This window comes from Macaca nemestrina, chromosome 3 (genome assembly GCF_043159975.1).
Source record: "Macaca nemestrina isolate mMacNem1 chromosome 3, mMacNem.hap1, whole genome shotgun sequence".
NCBI lineage: Eukaryota > Metazoa > Chordata > Mammalia > Primates > Cercopithecidae > Macaca > Macaca nemestrina.
This window is the reverse complement of record NC_092127.1, coordinates 83,341,359-83,363,210: the sequence shown is the minus strand read 5'-3', so window position 1 is coordinate 83,363,210 and position 21,852 is coordinate 83,341,359. Positions and strand designations below refer to the sequence as shown.

General features: G+C 35.2%; 1 protein-coding gene across 1 annotated transcript in view; it reads left to right on the top strand.

Annotated features, from left to right (window-relative positions):
* LOC105486304 (Rho guanine nucleotide exchange factor 38) overlaps nt 1-21,852 on the top strand; it is a 128,376-nt gene that overhangs the window by 80,239 nt on the left and 26,285 nt on the right. Inside the window, exons 4-7 of the mRNA XM_024794250.2 lie at nt 1,096-1,243; nt 7,026-7,043; nt 15,978-16,177; nt 19,371-19,504. Of these exons, the coding sequence (XP_024650018.2) occupies nt 1,096-1,243; nt 7,026-7,043; nt 15,978-16,177; nt 19,371-19,504 (500 nt within the window). The remainder of the gene's footprint in view (nt 1-1,095; nt 1,244-7,025; nt 7,044-15,977; nt 16,178-19,370; nt 19,505-21,852) is intronic.

Genomic DNA, 21,852 nt, shown 5'->3' with positions numbered 1-21,852 from the left:
TAAGTTGCTTTATGAATATACAGTCATAACCTTGGTTCACAGTATTAAACTTATTTTTAAAATATGACCTTTTTTATTATCACATAGAAGGAAATATTTTATTTCTCTAAACTCCATTGCGTGCCCTTGAGAGAGCCTCAGGAAATATTAGTGCAGTAAATATTGAAAAATAACTTACCCAACACCTGAAATTTCGCCTTCTGTACCTCTTATAAATTAATAAAAAACTGCTTCATTTTGAGCATTTCATATGTATTTACTATACTCTGAACTTTACAAATACCACCTCTTTTAATTTTTACAATGACTTTCTAAATTGAGTATATTGGTGTCATCAGGTTTAAAGAGTTAAAACAACTTGCTCAAGTCACAATGCCAGTCTGTAGCACAGCCTGACTCAAATCCATACACACCAACTCTAAACTGCAACTTTTTTTTTTTTTTTTGAAGATAGAATCTTGCTCTGTCACCCAGGCTGGAGTGCAGTGGCACAATCTCGGCTCACTGCAACCTCCGCCTCCCAGGTTCAAGCGATTCTCCAGCCTCAGCCTCCCGAGTAGCTGGGGCTACAGGCACCTGCCACCACGCCTGGCTGGTTTTTGTATTTTTTGTAGAGACAGGGTTTCACTGTATTGGCCAGGTTGGTCTCACACTCCTGGCCTCGTGATCTGCCCACCTCAGCCTCCCAAAGTGCTGGGATTATAGGCATAAGCCACCACACCTGGCCACACTGCAACTCTTAATCACAATTCTGCACATCGACCTTGTATGTAAAGTCACCTTTGAGAAAACCACCTTTCTTTTGTTGCCCATCTCTGATAACTTGTTCATCCTTTGTTTTATAAAAGAAAAGAAAAAAGAAGGACAGAAAAAGAGAGGGAGCAAAGAAGGAAAGCAGGGAGAGAAGGAAAAAGGAAGGAAAAGAAAGAAAAGGAAAAAAAAAATCACTCAATGTTTTCCACGCTTCCTGAATAACCTGGGGATAAAGTAGTTCCCGTCCAACTTTTTGACATGAGTCAACATTGTTGAAAATAATCATGGGAAGTGCCAGCTTTGTCAGATGATGTCATTTTGCCTTTGTTTTGCATTTATCAGGAGAAGTATTCTTGCAGATTAAAGGGCCACTGGAAGATATTTATAAAATTTACTGCTATCAACATGATGAAGCACGTAGTATACTGGAGTCCTATGAAAAGGAAGAAGAGCTGAAGGAACATTTGAGCCACTGTATCCAGTCCTTAAAGTAAGGCCTCTTCAAATGATGATTCCCATCTCCTCTCAGTCGCCCAGCAGGGAGCTTTTTAAATGGGTGTAGATGAAAGATCTCCCATAAATCCTATGTTTTATGAGGCTTGCTGGGAGCTCTGCTTTGCATTCCCTTTATAAAAAGCTGACATGCCAGAAGCCCTGATTGACTTTTTTTTTTTCCCCTGTGAGAATCACTAAAAATAACATGGGAGAAGATTTAGAGTGCTGCAGAGATTGAAAAATGCAATATCAAAATATAAAATGTGGAAGAAAAGCCTCTTCTTAAAGCTATTGTAGCTTGCCTGGCCCCACGTAGTTCAAGGAGTATATGAGATAACATGTGGCCCTGTGACCACTGGAGCACATGGGTTAATGGAGTTAGTGGAATGGCCTACGACTCTCTGCATGGTTGTCTTCTTTCCCCAAACTTACTGTGGGGAGACTGGTGAAGACAAGTCAGGCCTTGCTAAAGTGAGTTTCAGAACAATTACTCATGCCTTCCTTTCTCATCTCTATTTATTTATTTGTTTATTTGTTTGTTTATTTATTTATTTTTTTTATTTTTTTATTTTTTGAGACGGAGTCTCCCTCTGTCACCTGGGCTGGAGTGCAGTGGCCGGATCTCAGCTCACTGCAAGCTCCGCCTCCCGGGTTCACGCCATTCTCCTGCCTCAGCCTCCCGAGTAGCTGGGACTACAGGCGCCCGCCACCTCGCCCGGCTAGTTTTTTGTATTTTTTTAGTAGAGATGGGGTTTCACTGTGTTAGCCAGGATGGTCTCGATCTCCTGACCTCGTGATCCGCCCGTCTTGGCCTCCCAAAGTGCTGGGATTACAGGCTTGAGCCACCGCGCCCGGCCCCTTTCTCAACTCTAAAACATTGCTGGGGGTGCTACACTATGTACTTTTTCTTTTCTAGAGAAAATATCTATTCACTGTGAAAATCTGAAAAATATAAGAAAGTATGTGTAAGACAAAAACCCCTTGCTATTTCACTATTAACCATTTTTTTTAAGTAATAATTTTCTTCTGATATTATTTATATGCATAAGTGTGGGTATGTGCTTGGACTGATTCTTTTAAATGGAATTGGTATCTTACTGAATATGCAGTTTCCTACCACATGAAGCTTAAAGCCAAAATCACTGCCATACTCCACATCTTACCCAGTGGCTCTCTTACAAACTCTCATTTATAAGTAGAATCCACTGTCAAATAATTTTGATTAGACCAGGAATTAACCACAGAGAGCTGTGGTGTATAAGTCAGTGCACACCCGTCTGATCCTGTAGCACACCTCCCCAGTTTACTCTGTGTGGTGGGGGAAAGAGGGATCCCCAGTGGGGACTGGGATGGGGATCCTAATGTGGTACAAGAGGTTTTTAGCTGCATTAAAGAGAAATCATGATACTACTCTGGAGGAAGAGTTTCAGGCTAGAACTGGGTCTGAAAGTGAGTTTAAAATGAGCCCAGTGAATTTTTTTTTTAATAAATAAAATTTCAACTTTATTGCCCTCTACTGGTCATTAAATTTTAATTACTCTACTGGTCATTAAATTTTAATAACTGCGGTTTTAAACCATTCATGCCATGGAAAAGAATTCAAGTCACCAAATCTTAAGCATTTATTTAGTGTTTGTGCTATGCCAAGCTTAGCTCTGGGTGCTAAGAATACAAAAGTAAATAAGACTTAGACTCTGCCCAAAGGAACTCAGTATGATCAGGTAAGTCTTAAATATAAGATGTAATGAGCAAGTAGCTCCAGTTAATTATTTCTCACTATTTTCAGCTTAGTTCAGTGTTAGCATATCAATTCAGAGAAACATTCAAGTTTGAAGTTGTGTTCATTTTAATAAATTCACATATTAGAAGCACAGTCATCTACATATTCAGGTGTTTTATCCTTTGGGTAAAAAAGGAAATGGTGCTATCCTGGGTTTGAACTAACACCTTTCCTACCTTCAACAAGTGGCAAGATCTGATCCAATAAAAGCTGGAGCCATTGTCCTTCTTCAGGTTCTAGAACCAAGAGGAGAAATGTCACAACAAGTGAACATTTAGCACCTTTGATCACCACCCCCCAAAGCCAGCCCTGGGGATGGAGGTCCTTGCCTGAAAAGAATGTGGTACATCTACTTTGAGCATGTGCTTCTAACTGTTCACCAGGAGTAGAGCTGTCTGTTCAGAGAGGAAAGGACATCAGTTTACTATTCATTAAGCTTTTAACTTTTAAGAGAAAGAAATAGACACTGCCAGAAGATTCCACTAGGCAGTATGGCCCAGTATCATATCTCCAAAAAGCAGCTAAAGGCAGAGGCAATTTCAGAACCTCATGAAGTCTCAGTTACTGAAAATTATTTTCAGACCCAATGGCTTATTTGGTCTTTTTCTGCAAGTTTCAGGTAATTCCCCTGGCCATGCCCCAAATTTTGTGTTTAGAGCTACTCTGATTTTAGGTAACAGTTGCAGGCATTGGAAGGTGTTAAGGTTTAGAAAGCAAAAAATCTGAAAGAAGCAATATTGGCACAACTATTTCTTAAGGGAAAGAAAATCAAATAAAATAGCTGAAGTTAGAGCTATTTTTCCAAAAGTTGCCTTTCCATGAAAATAAAGTTAATGATGGATTGTACTGGTCTGCCTGAAGGCTGAGGGCAGTAGAATTATTGGTATTACTATAATACTGACCTCAATCGAGCTAAGCTTTAAATTCTGAGAAACAGGTTTTCAAACAGGTTTTCAAACAGGTTTATAGGCCAAAGAGAGACTGGAACACCCTAAGGGCTTGGTTTCCCTTGCCAAGTAATCAGTCAAAGCTATTACTGTCGTTCTGCCTTTTCCTTGTGGCTAGATAACACAGCCCAAGTTCAGTTTCCAATTTCTAATAAATACTAGGTGTGGCCTCCATTTTATCCTGTACAAGGCGATACTGGAAATCTTTGTTCGAAGCAATATCCACGAGAGAGGTGGCTTCATGCCTCAGAAGTTAAGGTGGATTTTAAAGCAATTTAGGCTGTTTTTTAAACCAAAATTGCAATATGTTTATTGGGGGCCTAATAAATATTTAATAAGAGTGCTAAATAATGTTGAAAATATTTTTAAAAAATATATAAGCATAGTTCTTGCCTCCCAGAAACACAAACTCTAGTTGAGGAGATAAACAACACCATGTGGAAAGTTTAATAACAATACAAGAATTAATTTAAATAACACCAGAAGCTTTCACGGTGGCTGCAGTTCAAGACTAATTCCCAGAAGAGTAGCAGAGATATTACCTGGTTCTGTAAAAGACCCAAGTTTCTAACTTTCAATTATTCTTTGAAGCCAATGATCTTTCAAAAGAGAGAATAATGTTGAATACTTTCACAACGTGAGGGCAATATTTTTCCGTGTGTGAGTTCCCTTGCGCCAGATCCACCAAGATCGTGTATTAAAAGTAGATTCCTATGCTCTGCCTCAGACCAAAAAAAAAAAATAGTATTTCTGGTGGCCCAGTTCAGGGTCTGCTGTTTTAACAAGCCCCCTCCGGTGATTTTCCGTACACACTCAAGTTAAGAACTACATTAGAGGGAGAAATCGTGTCTACAGTACTCACTTGCTGCTTCCCCTGAAGCAGCTGGGTTTTTTCATCAGTACTGATACAATCTAAGCAGTAATTTCAGAGTTTGGAGACCTTCAAAAAGAAAAGATCCTAAGACTATCCAAAAGCAAATACACATCTGCATCTATAGCCTACAAATTGGAAATTAGCAAGTTTTTATTTATTCAACAAGAAGTTTTGACGGTCAAATTAGTGACCCCTAAGATTGTGTGAAATACCGTATTAAAATAGTCTCCAAAGTTATGGAAGTTATTTGCTAAAGATCTTATTACTTAGCCTTCTTGGGGTTATTTAAGGTTTCTGATCTGTATGAGGAAAGTGAAAGATAGCGTGGCTATAAATGCAAATGTAGCTATAATTAGAATAGCCTGTCTGCTGCCTCCTTTTTCTGCTTTTCCATTTATAAATACCACTAAAGTCCCTGCTGCATTTCAGAGGCCCCAGAGATCTGTTTATTTTGTAATAGAAAGAGAATGAAGAATGAAGGGGATTTTCTAAGTTTTTCAATGGGTGGAAGACACATTTCTAGCTTCATGTCTAGTTGTTATAAATGTATCTGTATTTTTCTTCTTGCTAATCAAGGCCATCATCACCAGGAGGAAAACTTCTAACTTCTAGTCATCTGGGCACTTTGGCTGCTCACATTACTCCTGGAGCTTCTCCATTCAGGGAGGAAGATAACAGCTCATGCAATGCAAAATCCAAAGGAATACATTTCAATTTGTTCACCACATTTTATACTCATTATTCTAATGGAGTGTTCCAAGTAAAAATTAAAATCACTTTTGGAAAGCCCTTCAGTTCCTTGTTATATGGCATCATGTTTGAACAAAGACTATAATCCTTAAGGAATAGTCACATGAAAACTTGTTAATTGTGAGTCAAATTATAATGTGCTCATAATGGTAGGAGGTATAGTGATAGATATATTAAATTACTTTATCCCATAAAAGGGTAAATGGACACAATTTAAATTCTTCCTCCCTGAATTGCCTTTGTTTGGGATTAGCTTCTGCAAAATTTCAGCCTAAAAGAGATTTTTTTTTAAATGACGAACAAATAAAAAGATGTTACAATATAGTGCCCCTACTCCACAGACTGTGGTTTTATCCTATTGGAAAATCTGTCAGATTTCCTTTCATAAAGTGTTATACTACATAAACACAATGTTGAATTTATGTTATGATATTTAGGTTTTACTTGGCTGAAATAAATGAAATAGAAAAAAAATCATGTTTTCTATAGAAGTTTAAAAAATAACCTTCTCTTTCAAATTCAATGTACGTGTTTTGGTTCCTTTATGATCACATTATTCACTTATTTGTTTGCATGAAAAATTGCATTTTTATTTGGATTCATTTTCTTCCACAGATTTTCTGACCTATGATCCACAAAGCATATTTGACAAATAAAATTTCCTGTTAGCAGAGGAGAGAAGGAAGCGTGTGAGCCTAAAGTAAATGATTGGAAGGAAATACTGGGCAGGAGGTGGTGGTGGTGTTTCTTTCATTGCAATAGGAGAGTTCTTTAAACAGTCGTGAATAATTGCCTAAAATTATAGCAGCTGCTGATTTTTTAAAAAATTATAATTCTGTACTTGATTCCCATCTAATAGGTCTTAGACTCAGCAAAACCTAGTTATATTAAGATGTCTAGCAATTCATTCATATAGCATATCTGAAGATTGAGAAAACAGTTGCTTCACACATGTCCCCCACCATTTCCCACATATACAAAGTACTGAGATTAATGGAAAAAAACTTATTATTAAATCCATTAAATTTTACAAAATGCAGCTTAGGCACTTATTAAATTTTTCCTCAATCACTGAATGTAAAAAGACCATCTATTATTATGGGATGGATCATAAAATTTTTTATATTGAAAACATTTATTGTACTCCAAATGGTTGGAAACCAAAGGCCACAGTGATCAGATAATAAACACAGGATATTATTTTATTTATCCATAGCCATTTGAGGCTTTTAGATAAAAATTTTCATCTTCTTTATTTGTTAGGGACATGATTATAAAATAATGAGACTACTTCTATAAGGCATTCATGAAAATTACTTATTACTTTTATTTTACATAAAAAAAATTTTAAAAGATTTATAATGTTTGTATATTACCTTAAATATACAGATTTACATGAATTTACTTTCTTTTTCTTCTCTTACAGGAAAATATACATGCAAGAGTAAGTACTTTCTAAAATAATATAAATCAAATATAAAAATCATGAGAAAATGCAGCTGACTATTCCTGTCCAAATCAGAATTTCTGATTTTTCTAATCATGAGTATTGCTTTTAATAAATAATCCAAGATTGAAAAGGCATTTACTCCATTATTGGTGCATATTTTACTTATTAAATTATTATCACATATACTTTACCAAACCTTTTAGAAGAATCCCAATATATAAGCTCATGCCAGAAAGTCTTTGGGAATTGTTCATCATACATATGTTTGGGAATCTTAATGTGTCCAAAAACAATTCTTTCTATGAAACATATTAGTCTTTTCAAAATCTCAGATTAATATCATAATGTATTTGAAGTTTCCATAGATGAATGCATAAGAAAAGATTATTTTATGAAAATATTAGATTTCTTCTAATTTGGGGTCTTGTATGATTTATGAAGAAAAAAGTCATACACATTATAGCATGAAAATGAAATACTAAGGTGAAATAGTTGGTTACTAGAACAATATAGAAATTATTCTAGGAAAACAGCACATACAAACACTCTGAAAGAGTTCCATTATTCTAGAAGAAAAGTGTGTCCAGGCTGATTAAAGCTGAAAGGATGAAATTGACTTAAATACAAACTCAAATTTATTTAACAGGCACGTGTTTGGCTTATGATGAGCAACTCTTTAAGGTCCCAAGCTTCTAGTGTGTGTTTGCTTGTGCGTGTATGTACTTTAAACTCCTAAGAGTTTATATCAAGAAATAAAAAGTTAACAAAATGTAAATTATATTAATGTAAGCAGCAAATACCTGTCATTCATATTTTGGTGCAGAGCAACAGTGAGAACGGAATTCTGGAACTGAAGTGAAGGAATCAGGCATCATACAGATCTGTAGACCAAGGCAGTATATCTCAGTCAAGTTGAGAAGCTGATTTTTGAGACACCACACAGGCAACCAGTTCTCTCACTTTATCAGTCTTTTCTTTCTTTTTTTTTTTCAAAAGGAAAAACTATCCTACAGGATAAACAGATATGAGTAGATTTGTCTAATGAGTTTCCAAATCTAGGCTCATTTGAATTCGAAGAGGTGCCTCGGCCTCCTGGCTTCTCTTCAAAGAGAGTTGATGTGGGGTGGGAAATGGCACTGCCTCATTATAGAGCCTGTGTCCCTGGCATTGTGCCAAGGACTGGAGTTTTGCATTACTGAGTGGTTAGAGAAGAACTTCATGTGCTACAAATTCTGCTTAGGTTTCTTTTTCTAAAGCTTACATTAGGTCTTTGGAACCAAGAAACAAAATAAAGAGAGAGGAGAGAGAGATTCAGAGGAGAAGAGGGAGATATTCTTCTTAGTATAGTTAGCATGCACAGACTTCTCCATACAGAATACTTAAACAGTTCATTGTATTGAAACACTTGCTTAAAAATGGCCCTAGCACTTGCCACAATCCTGCTGTGTAGGAGTTAGCCAGGTTGTGTCTGCTCCCTCTAGACTATTCTATACATCAAGAACTAAAAAAGAAGAGCAATCCCAGCATGTGGCTGGATGCACATCAAAGCCAAGTTTGCTATGAATTATTTTTCTTCCTGTTCCTTTCATTCAGGTCATGAAGCACACATACTGCTACAGGAAAGGGCAAAAGGCAATGTCAAGTGCTGTGTAATTATTGGCCTCTTTAGTGGCAAAGGCCAGCAATGTTGCAGCCAAAAGGGCATTTAAGAGTACAAGATGTGGGTTTTTAAATGGCATTCAAAAATCCCTAACTTATGGCAATCAAAAATTATCTGTTTTTAGTGTTTTTTTAATCTACCTTTTAAAAAATGCAAAGTGAAAGATATTTGTATTTTCTAAAATGTTTACTTTGAATTATAACCTCATGCAAACATCAGACAGTATTAAAGTGACAGGAATCATACAACTTCCCACTAAAAGCAAGAAAAAAATGCCTATTCTAAACACAGCTATCTTCAGAAATGCAGTGTTTTGTTATCTTTATGCTTTCACTCTTTTCTGTATGTATTCCCTGTCAGACTAGCTATTCTCACCTTGGATTTCAAGGTTCCTATTAATCACAAAATATTATAAATTATTTTCTCTTTTCTTTGTACTTTAAAAATTATTGAAGAAACACTGCAAAAAAAGGAAAATAAAAATGAGGACAGTAAAGACAATCAGCAGTCACATTCCAAAGCTAACTATTGTAGCATTGCAGTGAGTCCCTCACTTCACCATATTTTTTTCTTTACACACATACATTGACTAAAATAGGAACACTGTATACTTCCTGTATGTCGACTTGCTACCTCATTCATCATCAATACCTTGTGAATATCTTTCCATATCAGTAAATATAAATCCACATTGTTTTATACTTGCATAATATTCTGTCTGATATATACGCCATAATTTAGTTTACCCAACCCTTACGACAGTTGAATTGTGTCTGTCTTATTGATGTCATAAGTTTATTTTTGTATATGATCTTGGTACAATAATCTGATTTTTTGATCAATTTCTGAAAGTGAAATTGCTAGATCAAAGGACTTTTGATACTTATTGTCAGAACATTTCCAAAAAAGCTGAGCTAATTTACATTCCCACTACTCTTATGTGAATTGTTCATTTATCCACTACTTGACAATACTAGATACAAATAATATTGGTATCTTTATAACTTGTAATGTATAGGCCCAAATGGTATCCTGTTATTTTAATCTCCATTTTTGCTATGTACTTAACTATTTCTATTTCATTTCTAATGCATGATGTTTTTACATGATTATTCACTTTTACTGAGATGTTCATCTTTTTCTAATACGTTTATAATGTCTCTTAATTAGTGCATATTAAACTTTGTCTTATGTATTATATATAATTTTTCCAGTTTATCATCTGACTTTTAATATAGTTTATGGCTGTTTTGGGCTCTGTTTTTAATCTATAAAATTTTACAGAGCTAAATTTTTAAATAGACATCACTTTTTTTCTACTGTGTCTTTCAGATTTTGTGTCTTCCTTAGAAATTCCAGTGTTAGTTTATAAAGGATGATCCTATGATTTCTTCAAATTCCTATATGGTTTAATTTTTAGATTAAATATTTGATCTATCTTGAAATTATTTTAGTGTAAAGAATGAGGCCAAAATCCATTTTTCTTATTTTATTTATGGCTAGCTAATTCTCATAACATCTGATATTGAATAATTCATTTTTTCCCACTGAATAGGATTGTCAAATTTACCATGTACTCAATTTCTATACATATTTGTATCTATTTCTTGATTTTCTATTTTGTGCTACTCATTTGTCCATATATGTATCAATACCAAACTGCTTGTATTTTTGTAACTTTATAATATATTTTAATATTCAGTATCATTAGTCTCAGCTCAGTAGTTTTCTTTTACAATTTTTTGAGTATTCTTGCATATTCCCTTTTTATAAAAAAAGTTTTATGAAAAAAATGGTATATAGCCATGTTTCAATAGCCAAATCATTCTGCAAGATTTGTCAAGAAAAATAGTAATCCCCTCTTTTCCTACCAGCCCCTAAATTCTCATTAGAATACATTATTTTCACATCTTCAGCTGACTATTTTGGTATTTATCTTTATTACTTTAAAAACATGCTTGGTTGTTTTCTTTTTAGATATTATCTATTAACTTTCTCCTGTGGAAGACAAGAATTTATTTCTCTTTACTATCCCTATCTCCTCTACACAACAAGCACACACACAAATGCTTTTTCCATTTCTCCATTCCCCCAAGTGGTTACATTGTAATTTTGTTAGAGCAATAATCAATGTCTGAATTATTATATCTAAGTAAATTTCTTTTCAGAGCTAAACCTCGAAGTGATTACTTATTTTTCTATAAGTTAACAATTGCTGATTATCGTTTTCATTGTGCCCTCCTCCCCCTCCACTTCATCTACTTTCTCTGCATCTTCTTGTTCTTCATTTAAACTCACAGCCAGTTAACTAAGTCATCTTTCAAGACAACCAGATGCATTATGTATGCTATCAATTTCATCTCCGCAAAAGAGCCCCTTCCAGAGTCTTCAGTCCAGTTGAGCTTGGACTGGTGACACTGGGTGCAGCCATCTTGTAGGAATTCCCCTCTCATCATCCTGGAGATTCTCTTTGCCTCTTTCCTGTGTTGATTCTTCCTCATTTTGGTGGAGTACATCCTTCAATAGTGTCTTCTATTTCTCACAGAATGCATGGGAAGTAAAATGTTGAGAACTTTGTATCTGAAATACTTTTCTTTTAGTCTCACACTTGGTTTGTAGTTTTACTTGGTATTGAATTCTAAATTGGAAACCATTCCCTTCAGAATTTAGAGGTAATTCTTTATCATTTTCTAGCTTTCAGAGTTGCTATTAGAAATCTGAAACATTCTGATTCCTAACCATGCATTAATGCCTATGTGCTTATTTCTTTCTCTGAAGGATTATGGAGTCTTCTCTTTGTCCTTAGTACTCTGAAGTTCATGAATTCCAAGGTGTGACTCCATTCTTCCATTGTGCTGGACACTTAGTGAGTTCTTTTAACCTGCAAATTCCTGTCTTTTTCTTGAATTATTTCACTCACTATTTACTCCTCCTATTTGCTTTGTTTTACCTTCCTGTGATTCTTATTAGTAGATGATGAGCTTCCTAGACTAGTCCTCTAATTTTCTCATTTTTTTTTCTATTTTCTATTCTTTCGTGTGTGTGTTCTTCTCTTTGGAAAGTTTCAAAACATTATCTCCAACACTTGTAAGAATTAGACACTTTCTTAAGCAGATTTTCAATGGACCCTCCTTATTTTGGTATCTGATCCCTCATTCCCTATTTCCATGAGTAACCAGTGCCTCTAATTGATTAACATTTGCAAAATGATTAAACATTGCCTTACCATTTCACTGGTTCTCTCTGGTCTGTTACATCAATTACTATTCATTTATCTCCTTTATATCTTCTAATTTAATTATAATTATTATGTATTTATTTTCACTATTATCTTTTATTTATGACAAAAGCTGTTAGTTTATTTGTGTAACAATATGTAGTTTCCTTTAAAATTAACTTAGGTGTTTTAGAAGGAGAATAAATTGAAAAAAACTCAGTGACAGCATAGATGCTTGTGGCTACTGTAAAATAAATATTAAATTTAGGATGTTTGTGATCATGAAATAAAGGAAATTCAAAGTAATATAGTTAATAGTTACATAATTATTCTTTTTTTTACTTATTTTCTCCTTCCCATTAAGAAATTAGATGTATTGCATGTTTAATATCTAATTTTTTTTGTTTTCCAGCATAGTGTTTATACTATTTAAATGTCATTTTAATTTTCATTGTACTTTTTTCTTGTATTTGATGTGAAACTCTGCAGCAAAACTGGATGCTGCTAAAACAAAGCCAGCTGTGTTTACTTGACTTTGTAAAGATCCAAAAATAATTTGTAATGAGATTAGTGTAGCTACTTTGGCACTAAATACTTGCCAAAATATTCATGATAAGACAGAGGAAGATGAAATAGAATTACAAATTAATAAGTAGTTTAGTTTTTGGCCCAACATGTATGGACAATTGTTACACATTTGTTTACTTACTGTGGGGAGTCATGGGATAATTGACTTCCTGGCTGAGATGGATTATACCACACATAGGACTCATCTGCCTCGCATGATTATCAGAACTTAATCTTACTGTGGGAGATTAGATGGGGTGAATTTTGTGGCATTGAAAGCATGGAGTATTATTATCTTATAACACTCCCTCTATCTTTTCTACCATATTGCTTCTCTGTGTGATGCAGATATCCGAATATCATTGCTCATCACTTGGGCAACTGTCTCAAATATATCTCCAGACACAAAAGTGTCTGGGAGATTTCTCATTTTTGAGAATGCCTTTCTTAAGATTTGTATTTATGACTTTTTTAGGAGAAACAACAATCATTTATAATTAATATTATTGTCATTTGAAATATAAAAGGGAGAGCTAGAACTTTGATCCCAAAGAGTGATGAAAAAAGTAATGATACAATCTAGACAAAACTAAAGAGCCTAAGTTGGTTTTTTGATAGATCTGGATAAGAAAGAAATGAGGGAAGTTCTTAACATTTAAAGTTAAAGTTCTTAACATTTCACTTCCCATGCATTCTGTGAGGAATAGAAGAAACTACTGAAGGATGTACTCCGCCTAAATGAGGAAGCACCAACAAAAGAAAGAAACAAAGATAATCTCTAGGATGGTGGGAGGGGAATTCCTGCAAGATGGCTGCACATCTGGGTTTTTGTTTTTTATAATTAAAGCAAAAGCACATATATGACAAAAGACCACACTAATAAACTATTTTATTAAAGTTGAATTTATATTGATTTAAATATTTGATTATATTTATATTTTGATATAAAGTCTTTTAGTGATTTTAAAAAATTAAATACGCTAACATTTGATAATAAAAAACTCAGAAGAAATTCTGATTATATTCATATAGATAATATGATTTCCTCTAATCAAGTTAATACCTTTCATATCCTTGACTTGTTCTTATTTAAGGGAATTATTTCTACTTAAATGACTAAACTGTTGTATTATTGAAGAATCTCTGCTTACGATATATAAGAAAATGTGGGAGGGATTGCATTGGGAGTTATACCTGATGTAAATGACGAGTTGATGGGTGCAGCACACCAACATGGCACAAGTATACATATGTAACAAACCTGCACGTTTGCACATGTACCCTACAACTTAAAGTATAATAATAATAAATAAATTAAAAAAAAAAAGAAAATGTGCTTTATATTTAAAGGTTTTGCTACTGATATGCCATCAGTTAGAAAATACCTTTTGGGGTTTTTTTTTTTTTTTTTAGTTATTTTTTCAGTATAAATACTGAAAACAGTTTTCAATATTTATAACAGATTTATTTTAAAAATCTACTTCACTCAGTCCTCTTGGAAACCAATAATCAGTCTCTCCTTCCCTCCCTCTTTCCGAGTCTCTCTTTTTCCCGCTTTCTGCCTCCTTCCCCTTCTGTCACCTTCTCTCCTTACCTTCCTCTTTTTCTTCCTTAATAGATTTGGTGCAAATAGGTATGAAGTAGAAGATACAGCCTATTAAAGCAACTCTTTACTCCCTTGCAGACCTTTAATATTTATTCTGGTTTTCTTTTTTAAAAAATGTTGCCTTTGGGTTTGCTTTAGTCTTTGTCTCTCTTACGCTATCATCATTTTCTCTGCATGTGAACAAAATTCCTCAGTCATTTATTCACATTTTTGGAAAAAATGTTCAGTATAAAATAAAAGCACATTACAGAAAATCTAAGAACTCTATCATTTCTCAGTCTACAAATATGCATTGAGAGAATACTGTATGCCATGCGGGAGGTATAGTGGTGACAGGGAAACTGATCATAAACTGGCAAACAGGGAAACAAGATGATTCCAGATAGTGATCAGTGATATGATAAAATCAAATGGAGAGATGTGATAGTGACTAGGTTACATTTGTGAATGTATGTGCGTGTGTATTTCTGCACATGTGTGCATGTACATGTGATAATACATTCTTTTGTTTCTTATTTATCAAATGAAATTAATTAGATGGTCTCTAAGATGCCTTCCTACTTTTTTTTTTTTTTTTTTTTTTTTTTTGCGACTGGCTGTCACTCTATTGCCCAGGCTGGAGTGCAGTGGCTCACTGCAGCCTCGACTTCCTCAGCTTAAAAAATCTGCCTACCTCAGCCTCCCGTGTATGTGCGACTACAGGTGCATGCCACTGTGCCTGGCTGACTTTTGAAATTTTTTCTAGAGTGGGATTTTGCCATGTTCCCCAGGCTGGTCTTGAACTCCTGGGCTCAAGTAATCTGCCTTCCTTGGCCTCCCAAAGTGTTGGGATTACAGGCCCGAGCCACTGTGTCTGGCCCCCGACCCTTTCTAATGATGCGACTTTTCTAATTTTGTTCAATGTTTGTACAGCTGTTTTACTGTTATAATAATATGGTCAGTCATTTATCCATAGTAATACTTTAAAAAATTATTGAAGTATAAAACATCCACCTATTGGGATTTGAAAACAGTGTCTGTATTTCCTATCTACAGTGTATCTTTACTTGTCTCTGCATAAAGAAGCTTTCAGAAATCACTGCCTTGTGTCTGAATGATCAATGAGAGTGGGTCAGACAATGGCATGACCACGCTTGTAGCTTCTTCCCCTCCTGTGAACTGCCTAACCGGTTGGAATGGCTCCAACCTCGTCTCAGAAGTTGCTAAAGGAAAAGTCAGGCACAAGTCTCACTTTTGTATAGTCATTTGAAGATCTGTTGACTAAGAATTCCACATGGAATGTCACTGTGTGATAGCAATGATTAGTGACAGGGATAGTAATAATAATAACTAGAGAATTATCACATTCATCAGAAGTCCCTTTTGGGGACTGTGGTAGAATCTCCAAAACATTGTAAATGCAACTTCTCAATTTGGTGGAAGAGAGAGGCCAAGACTTCCTTTTGACTATACCTTGCAAGTCTCTGTTTAGATTTTTAAATGGTTATTCTCCTCAATAATAATCACAAAAATGCCATCAGAAAAATGCATTTTTCTGTGTTGTCATGGTAAAATACTTTCTGAAATTGTTTCCCATTATATTATAAAGCCAATTATTAAAAACCTTGTAAACTGTACATGGCATATGGATGAAAATCATGCTTTCAGACCATTTGGTGGAAAGATATACTTGTTTCTTTTAGGTTTTTGTTTCATAGTAGGGTCTTTCAGACTTGCTTCTTTCTGTCATCTTTTGTTCTTGCTTTTGTTTAGAAATTTTAGATATACAAATGGAAAAGAAGAGAAAAAGTTTTAGAAGTAATCATAAAAACACACAAAAATGAAAATGAGTTAATAAAACAAATGTTTGTGAAACGATATCATTTATCTGTATTGTAGAGGCAAACCAAACTTACTGGACATGGGCTCTTTGATGATCAAACCAATTCAACGTGTGATGAAATACCCCCTATTACTATGCGAACTTCGGAATTCCACCCCTCCCTCTCACCCAGATTACAGAGCACTGGATGATGCTTTTGCTGCTGTGAAGGACATTAATGTTAACATCAATGAACTTAAAAGAAGGAAAGATTTAGGTAGGAAGAGACATGATGAATTGGTTGTTTTCCATTATTGGCGTGTTCACTTTATGTTTCTGAGAATCAGAATGTTTAAGTAGTTATAGCAGCTGCAGTGAACTGATCATTTGAAATCTAAAATTAGAAGCTGGGGAGAAGAGTGTGGTTTTGCCTTGTCAGCTGGGTTAAGGAGAAGATTAAGAGGCACAAAAAATGAAATGTAAAAAATAAATCAAGCAGCCGTATACTCAACTTCATTGGACCACTGCAATTCTGGTGACATATTGTGGGATGCAGATACCCATTGCATATAGTCCTCCTGTCACTGGAAATATGTGTTGTAAGAAGGAGAAATGGCCACGTTGCAGTAGCAGTGGGAAGCGAATCCTGAAAGCATCCAGGAAAGGGGTAGATCCAGGTGACGGGGGCCATCTAGTATGTTGGATTAATCTGGTTCTAGCACACAGAGAATGGAGCTTTGGGGGCAATAATTTCTCTACTGATGTGAGCAAGTATACTTCTTTCTAGAATTAACAAATTGTTGTTAAATATTTGTAAACTAAAATAAAAAATTAGTATTTAATGTAAAATTTCAAAACAGAAGGGATAATTACATGGTTCCTATACATCCCAGAGGTAGTAATGCATTGAGCTAGGCTGTGGGTCCTCCCTCAGTGTGATTTGTGTTCATATAAGTTCTTAGTTGGCATTGTACTCCTAATATTAAATCTCAGTTTGACATTAAAGCCACAGCAGTACTTTAGAACTAAATGATCCAATCACTTTATTTATTTTTGTTTTATTTTCTGATATTTATTTCAAAAGTCGTATATTTGTATTAGTAAATTAAAAAGAAAGGTGCAGAGTAAAAAGTAAATGCTATGGAGGAAGAAAACTCCATGAACAAAACAAAGAGATAGTACACAAAGGATCACCGTCCAGACTATATAATCATTGACATTAAATCAATACAAAAACATTTTAATACAAAAATGTTCATCAGAAAAAGAAGCAATTCACAGTTTTAAAATTCTAAGCTTCATTTATACTCAGGGAAATGTAATCATTGAAATCACGCTAACATACCATTTCCAGTCCAAGAGACTGAGGGGAAAAAGTAATGAATACATTAAATGTTTAATCTCAGTGTACAAGTGAGAATGTACTTGGAATCACTAGTTTAGAGAACAACTTGACAACACCTAGTAAAGTTGAAGATGCACACATCAGAGACTCAGAAAATGAATTTCTAGGTATTTGCCCAAGACAGACTCTTGCCCATGTGCTCAAAGAGAGATGTACTGGTAACTAGCATTGTTCATAAATGCAAATTAAAAAGACACATTAATCCAGATAGTGGATAGATAAATGGCATATTATACACTACAATACCACAAGAAGATAAAAATTAACTGAATAAAAAAGTATATGTATCAATGGGTTAATCTCAAAAACACAATCCGGAGGGGTTTTCTTAAAGTAAATTTGTAAGTGGTAGAATAATATGTGCAGTATGATACTATTTTATAAAGTTTTAAAACATCCAAAATGTATTGTATGATTCCAAACATCCACAGTAAAGGCATACAAATAGATACAGATATAATAAGCCCAGTTATTTAGGATAACAATTCCCTTTAGGGATCATCCATGGAGATCGGGGTGCCCCAACTGTTAGGTGAGTTATTTTAAAAATAAAAAGACTGGAAACAAAGGAACATGTTAAGACTTGACAAGGATTTGGATAATGGCTGTTATATTATTCTTTATATTTTTCTGTTTGCTTAAACTATTTCAAAGTTATGAAGAGTAAAATTCTTCCCTTCCCACAATGATTCCAGTTTGCATAGCTAACATTTTATTGTTTTCTTCAGACGTACTGTGTCTTCTTTTCTCTTTTCCTCTCTCTTTCTCTCTCTCTTTCTCTCCCTCTCTTCCTTTTCCTTCTTTCCATACTTCTTGCAACATAAGTGGTACAACAGTTCGCTTTTTTAAAAACTTAATCATATATCATGAAAATTCTTTCAATTAATATTGCCTTCTTTTTAATGTTTCCATAGCATTTTGTTTATGAGTATATCATTATTTATTAAACTGTTTCTCTAGGGATAAACATTTAGATGTTCCTAATACCTTGCTGTTAGAAAAAATGCTCTAGCAAATAAAACTTTGTATACTTGATTATAGAAAGTAGATTTCTCTGCATGAACTTCCTGGTAATAGACTATGAATATTTTCCTTTTTGTTAGTTTCTGCCAAATTGTTTTCTACAAAAATGTGTTGGTTTAATCCTCATCAGCAGTCTGTAAGATTGTCCATCTCCCTACACCTTTACCAACACTGAATGTTAGAGACATTTAATCTTTTCAACAATATGAAAGGTGAAAATGATTGCAAAGATAAATAAGTGAAGCTCAGAGAGGTTATTCACCTTGCCCCAAATCTCTCAGCCAGTGAAGAGCTGCTCTAGGATCTGAGGCCTCCTTACATTGGGTATAGTTGTCTTTCTTTTCTTCTCTTTTCTTTTCTTTTCTTTTCTTTTCTTTTCTTTTCTTTTCTTTTCTTTTCTTTTCTTTTTACAGAGTCTTGCTCTGTCATCCATGCTGGAGTGCAGTGCCACGATCTCAGCTCACTGCAACCTCCGCCTCCTGGGTTCAAGAGATTGTCCTACCTCAGCCTCCCAAGTACCTGGGACTACAGGCGCGCACCACCATGCCAGGCTAATTTTTGTATTTTTAGTAGAGACGAGGTTTCACCACATTGGCCCGGCTGGTCTCAAACTCCTGACCTCGTGATCCTCCCACCTCGGCCTCTGAAAGTGCTGAGATTACAGGCGTGAGCCACCGCACCAGGCTGAGTTGTCTTTTCTTTAGTTAGATCTTGATCCCCATTCCAGAGGCCTCAGATAATAAATGTATTATCTGAGATGAGAGGGAGAACTTTTTCTAGTATCAGGGATTACTTTAATATTAATAAATAAAACTTGAACCTTGAGGGGCTTTTGTCCTTGTTTCTGGAGGTCATTGGGGTGGGTGTCTGACTGGGACATGGCTGGGCAGTGGGGCTAGAGCATAGGGCCTCTGCAGCAGAGGCTCAAAAATCATATACATCTTTATCTTGAATGTAAATACTCATCTTGAACACTTTGGGTGAAGCGCACACTTTCTATGCTGCATGTGTTCAGCTACGTTATTACATTCTTCCTTTTCAGTTCTAAAATACAAGAAGAATGACGAGGATGAATCACTTAAAGACAAATTGTCTAAACTAAATATTCATTCAATTAGCAAGAAATCAAAAAGAGTGACAAATCATTTGAAGATTCTGACCAGAGGAGAATCACAGGTAATTTTTCTTCTTGGACCACCTACGTTTTCCCAGGGAACATGAATGCTGATATTTTTGTGAGGTTTTGTTTTGTGAGGACTATTTCTAGAATACTGAGAATCAAGGTAATTGCCCAATGCTGTTCTCTTCTCTCTCTCTTTCTCTCTGGAAAATAGGGGTGGGAGTGGGAATACGATTGACACTGTCTTAGCTGTGGTGCTTCTACTCAAGAAACAGATAAAAGAGAGACATGGACACAGGACATGGGACATAAGATTGCCCCAGGAGTCCTGATGATCATCATCAACTAGCACATATTCTCCCTCAAGGCAATGCCCTTCTTCCATCCTGTTTTACTTCTGCTCTTAAAAGTCGTACTTTTCTTCAGGGTTCCCTTGATATTCATTTTATCTTTATTTCATCTATATAAACAAAGTGTTTAGAGACATAACTTAGTGCGATTTTTTTTTCTACTCCTTATCCCCTTCCTCTTCCCTCACTCCCCAGATGCACATTATATTAGTAACAGTCCTGTGTCAGCTGTTTAGCCTAGTTTGAGCCACTTTCACCCAATCCCTAATAAATAATAGATGGATTAGCAAAGACTCTTAAACTTTAAGGTGCGTTAAGAATTACCTAAAAAGCTTGCTGAAAGACAGATTCTAGGGTCCACCTGCCTCAAGGGTGCAATCTAGAAGTCTATATTTTTGCAAACACTCTAGGTATTTTGAAGCCAATGATTTTAAAGTAAATTATCAATGGAACACACTTGCAATTCTTTGAGAATCACAAGATGCAAAGTTCATGGTCCTGAGATAGTAATACAGTGAGCTTCTAAGCAAAATTGGGGAAGATAGTTCTTAGTATACTATATAGTCCTTATTTTTTCCTTCTCCTTTGCCTATTTTTATCACTCACATATTAATATCGCTAAGATTTTTAGTTTGAACAAGAGGCAACCCTATGGTGGTTCATGTTGGTTTCAGACAGCTTTGGGAGCTGCTGTGGTCTTTTCTCCTTCCATTAAGTCTTTGCAGCTTTCTGACCACTTAGGTAGAAGTAGCCCCTTCAACCTCTGGAAAGCGCTAATATATTGACTCTGTATTTCAATCTTGACACTATTCATATGTGCAGGGGTCAGCACAGGGAATAAATTAAGAACAACATCTTTGAAGGTTTGAACCTTACCTCGGCCACTTAGTAAATATTTGTTTGGGGCACATAACAAATTCAATGTAATCATCTGTAAATTCGGATTCTCCTAGTACTTAACAAATGGGATGGTTGTGAGGATTAAATGAGATGATTCATATATAAAGAAAGCACCTAACACAGTGTGTAAACACTCAATATACTTTGGCTGTCATTATTATCATAAATATCATCATTATTATTTTATATCATCGCCTGGTATGGTTATTTGCCTTTGAATGTGCAGACTTTTCTTCTTATGTGATGTAAAGTCCTTCATACATGGTGTATTAATCGTATTTTTTACTTCCTGTATTTTATAATGTTTTGACATTTTAAAATACCTTTCTGGCTGAGCAGACTGCCCTCCTAGGGCTAGCCGATTCTTAGGGATAGCAAATGACTGGAACACAACTTCCATATGCAAACCAATCAATCTTGAGTCTATAGCTCTAACCACATCCTTATCTAATTCTTACACATCAAGCCAAGGGTTGATTTAGGGCATCAACCCTTGCCCTAAATCATTTCAGGGCCCAGTACCAGCAACTAGAGATTACCCCTATGGAGTAATTTAAAATAGCCAGTCCTAAACTCTTTACTCTGCTCCTGCCTCACCTTTCCCAAGGAAATCCTAACAGAGGTTCTGGTCTAGACTTTCTCTTTACTCCTATCTTCTGCTACTGTACCAAAACCTGGTGCTTTGCCTCTGGCCCTGTGTGGCATGTGGTGACTCCTCTCTCTGGGACCTGTGAGTATAATAAACTTCTTCCTTCCAAGTCATGTTCTTGTTTCCTCTTGTGATTGTACTGAATTTACCAACATGTACATTCTTAGAACATAAGGCTTGAATTATTTTTGTATTTACTTCTTTATATCCTTCTAGGGGCTAACTGAGTCCATTGCATGTAAGAGGTTCTTCTTCTCAATGTGGAACTATAATGTAAGAAGTTTGGGACATTTATGGGATATGCTTACATATCAGAGAAAGGACAATGAAGACATTTCAACTAAAGACAACTATATTAAAATCAAATTGGAAATTTATTTAAGAAGAGATTGTAGCCATAATAGAGATAGGCATGTGTAAATGTGGTGCAAACAATTCTCCCCCAGTCTTTGGGATTTTGCTTCTGACTCAAGACAATTCTATTAAGGAATAATAGGCAGCCTCT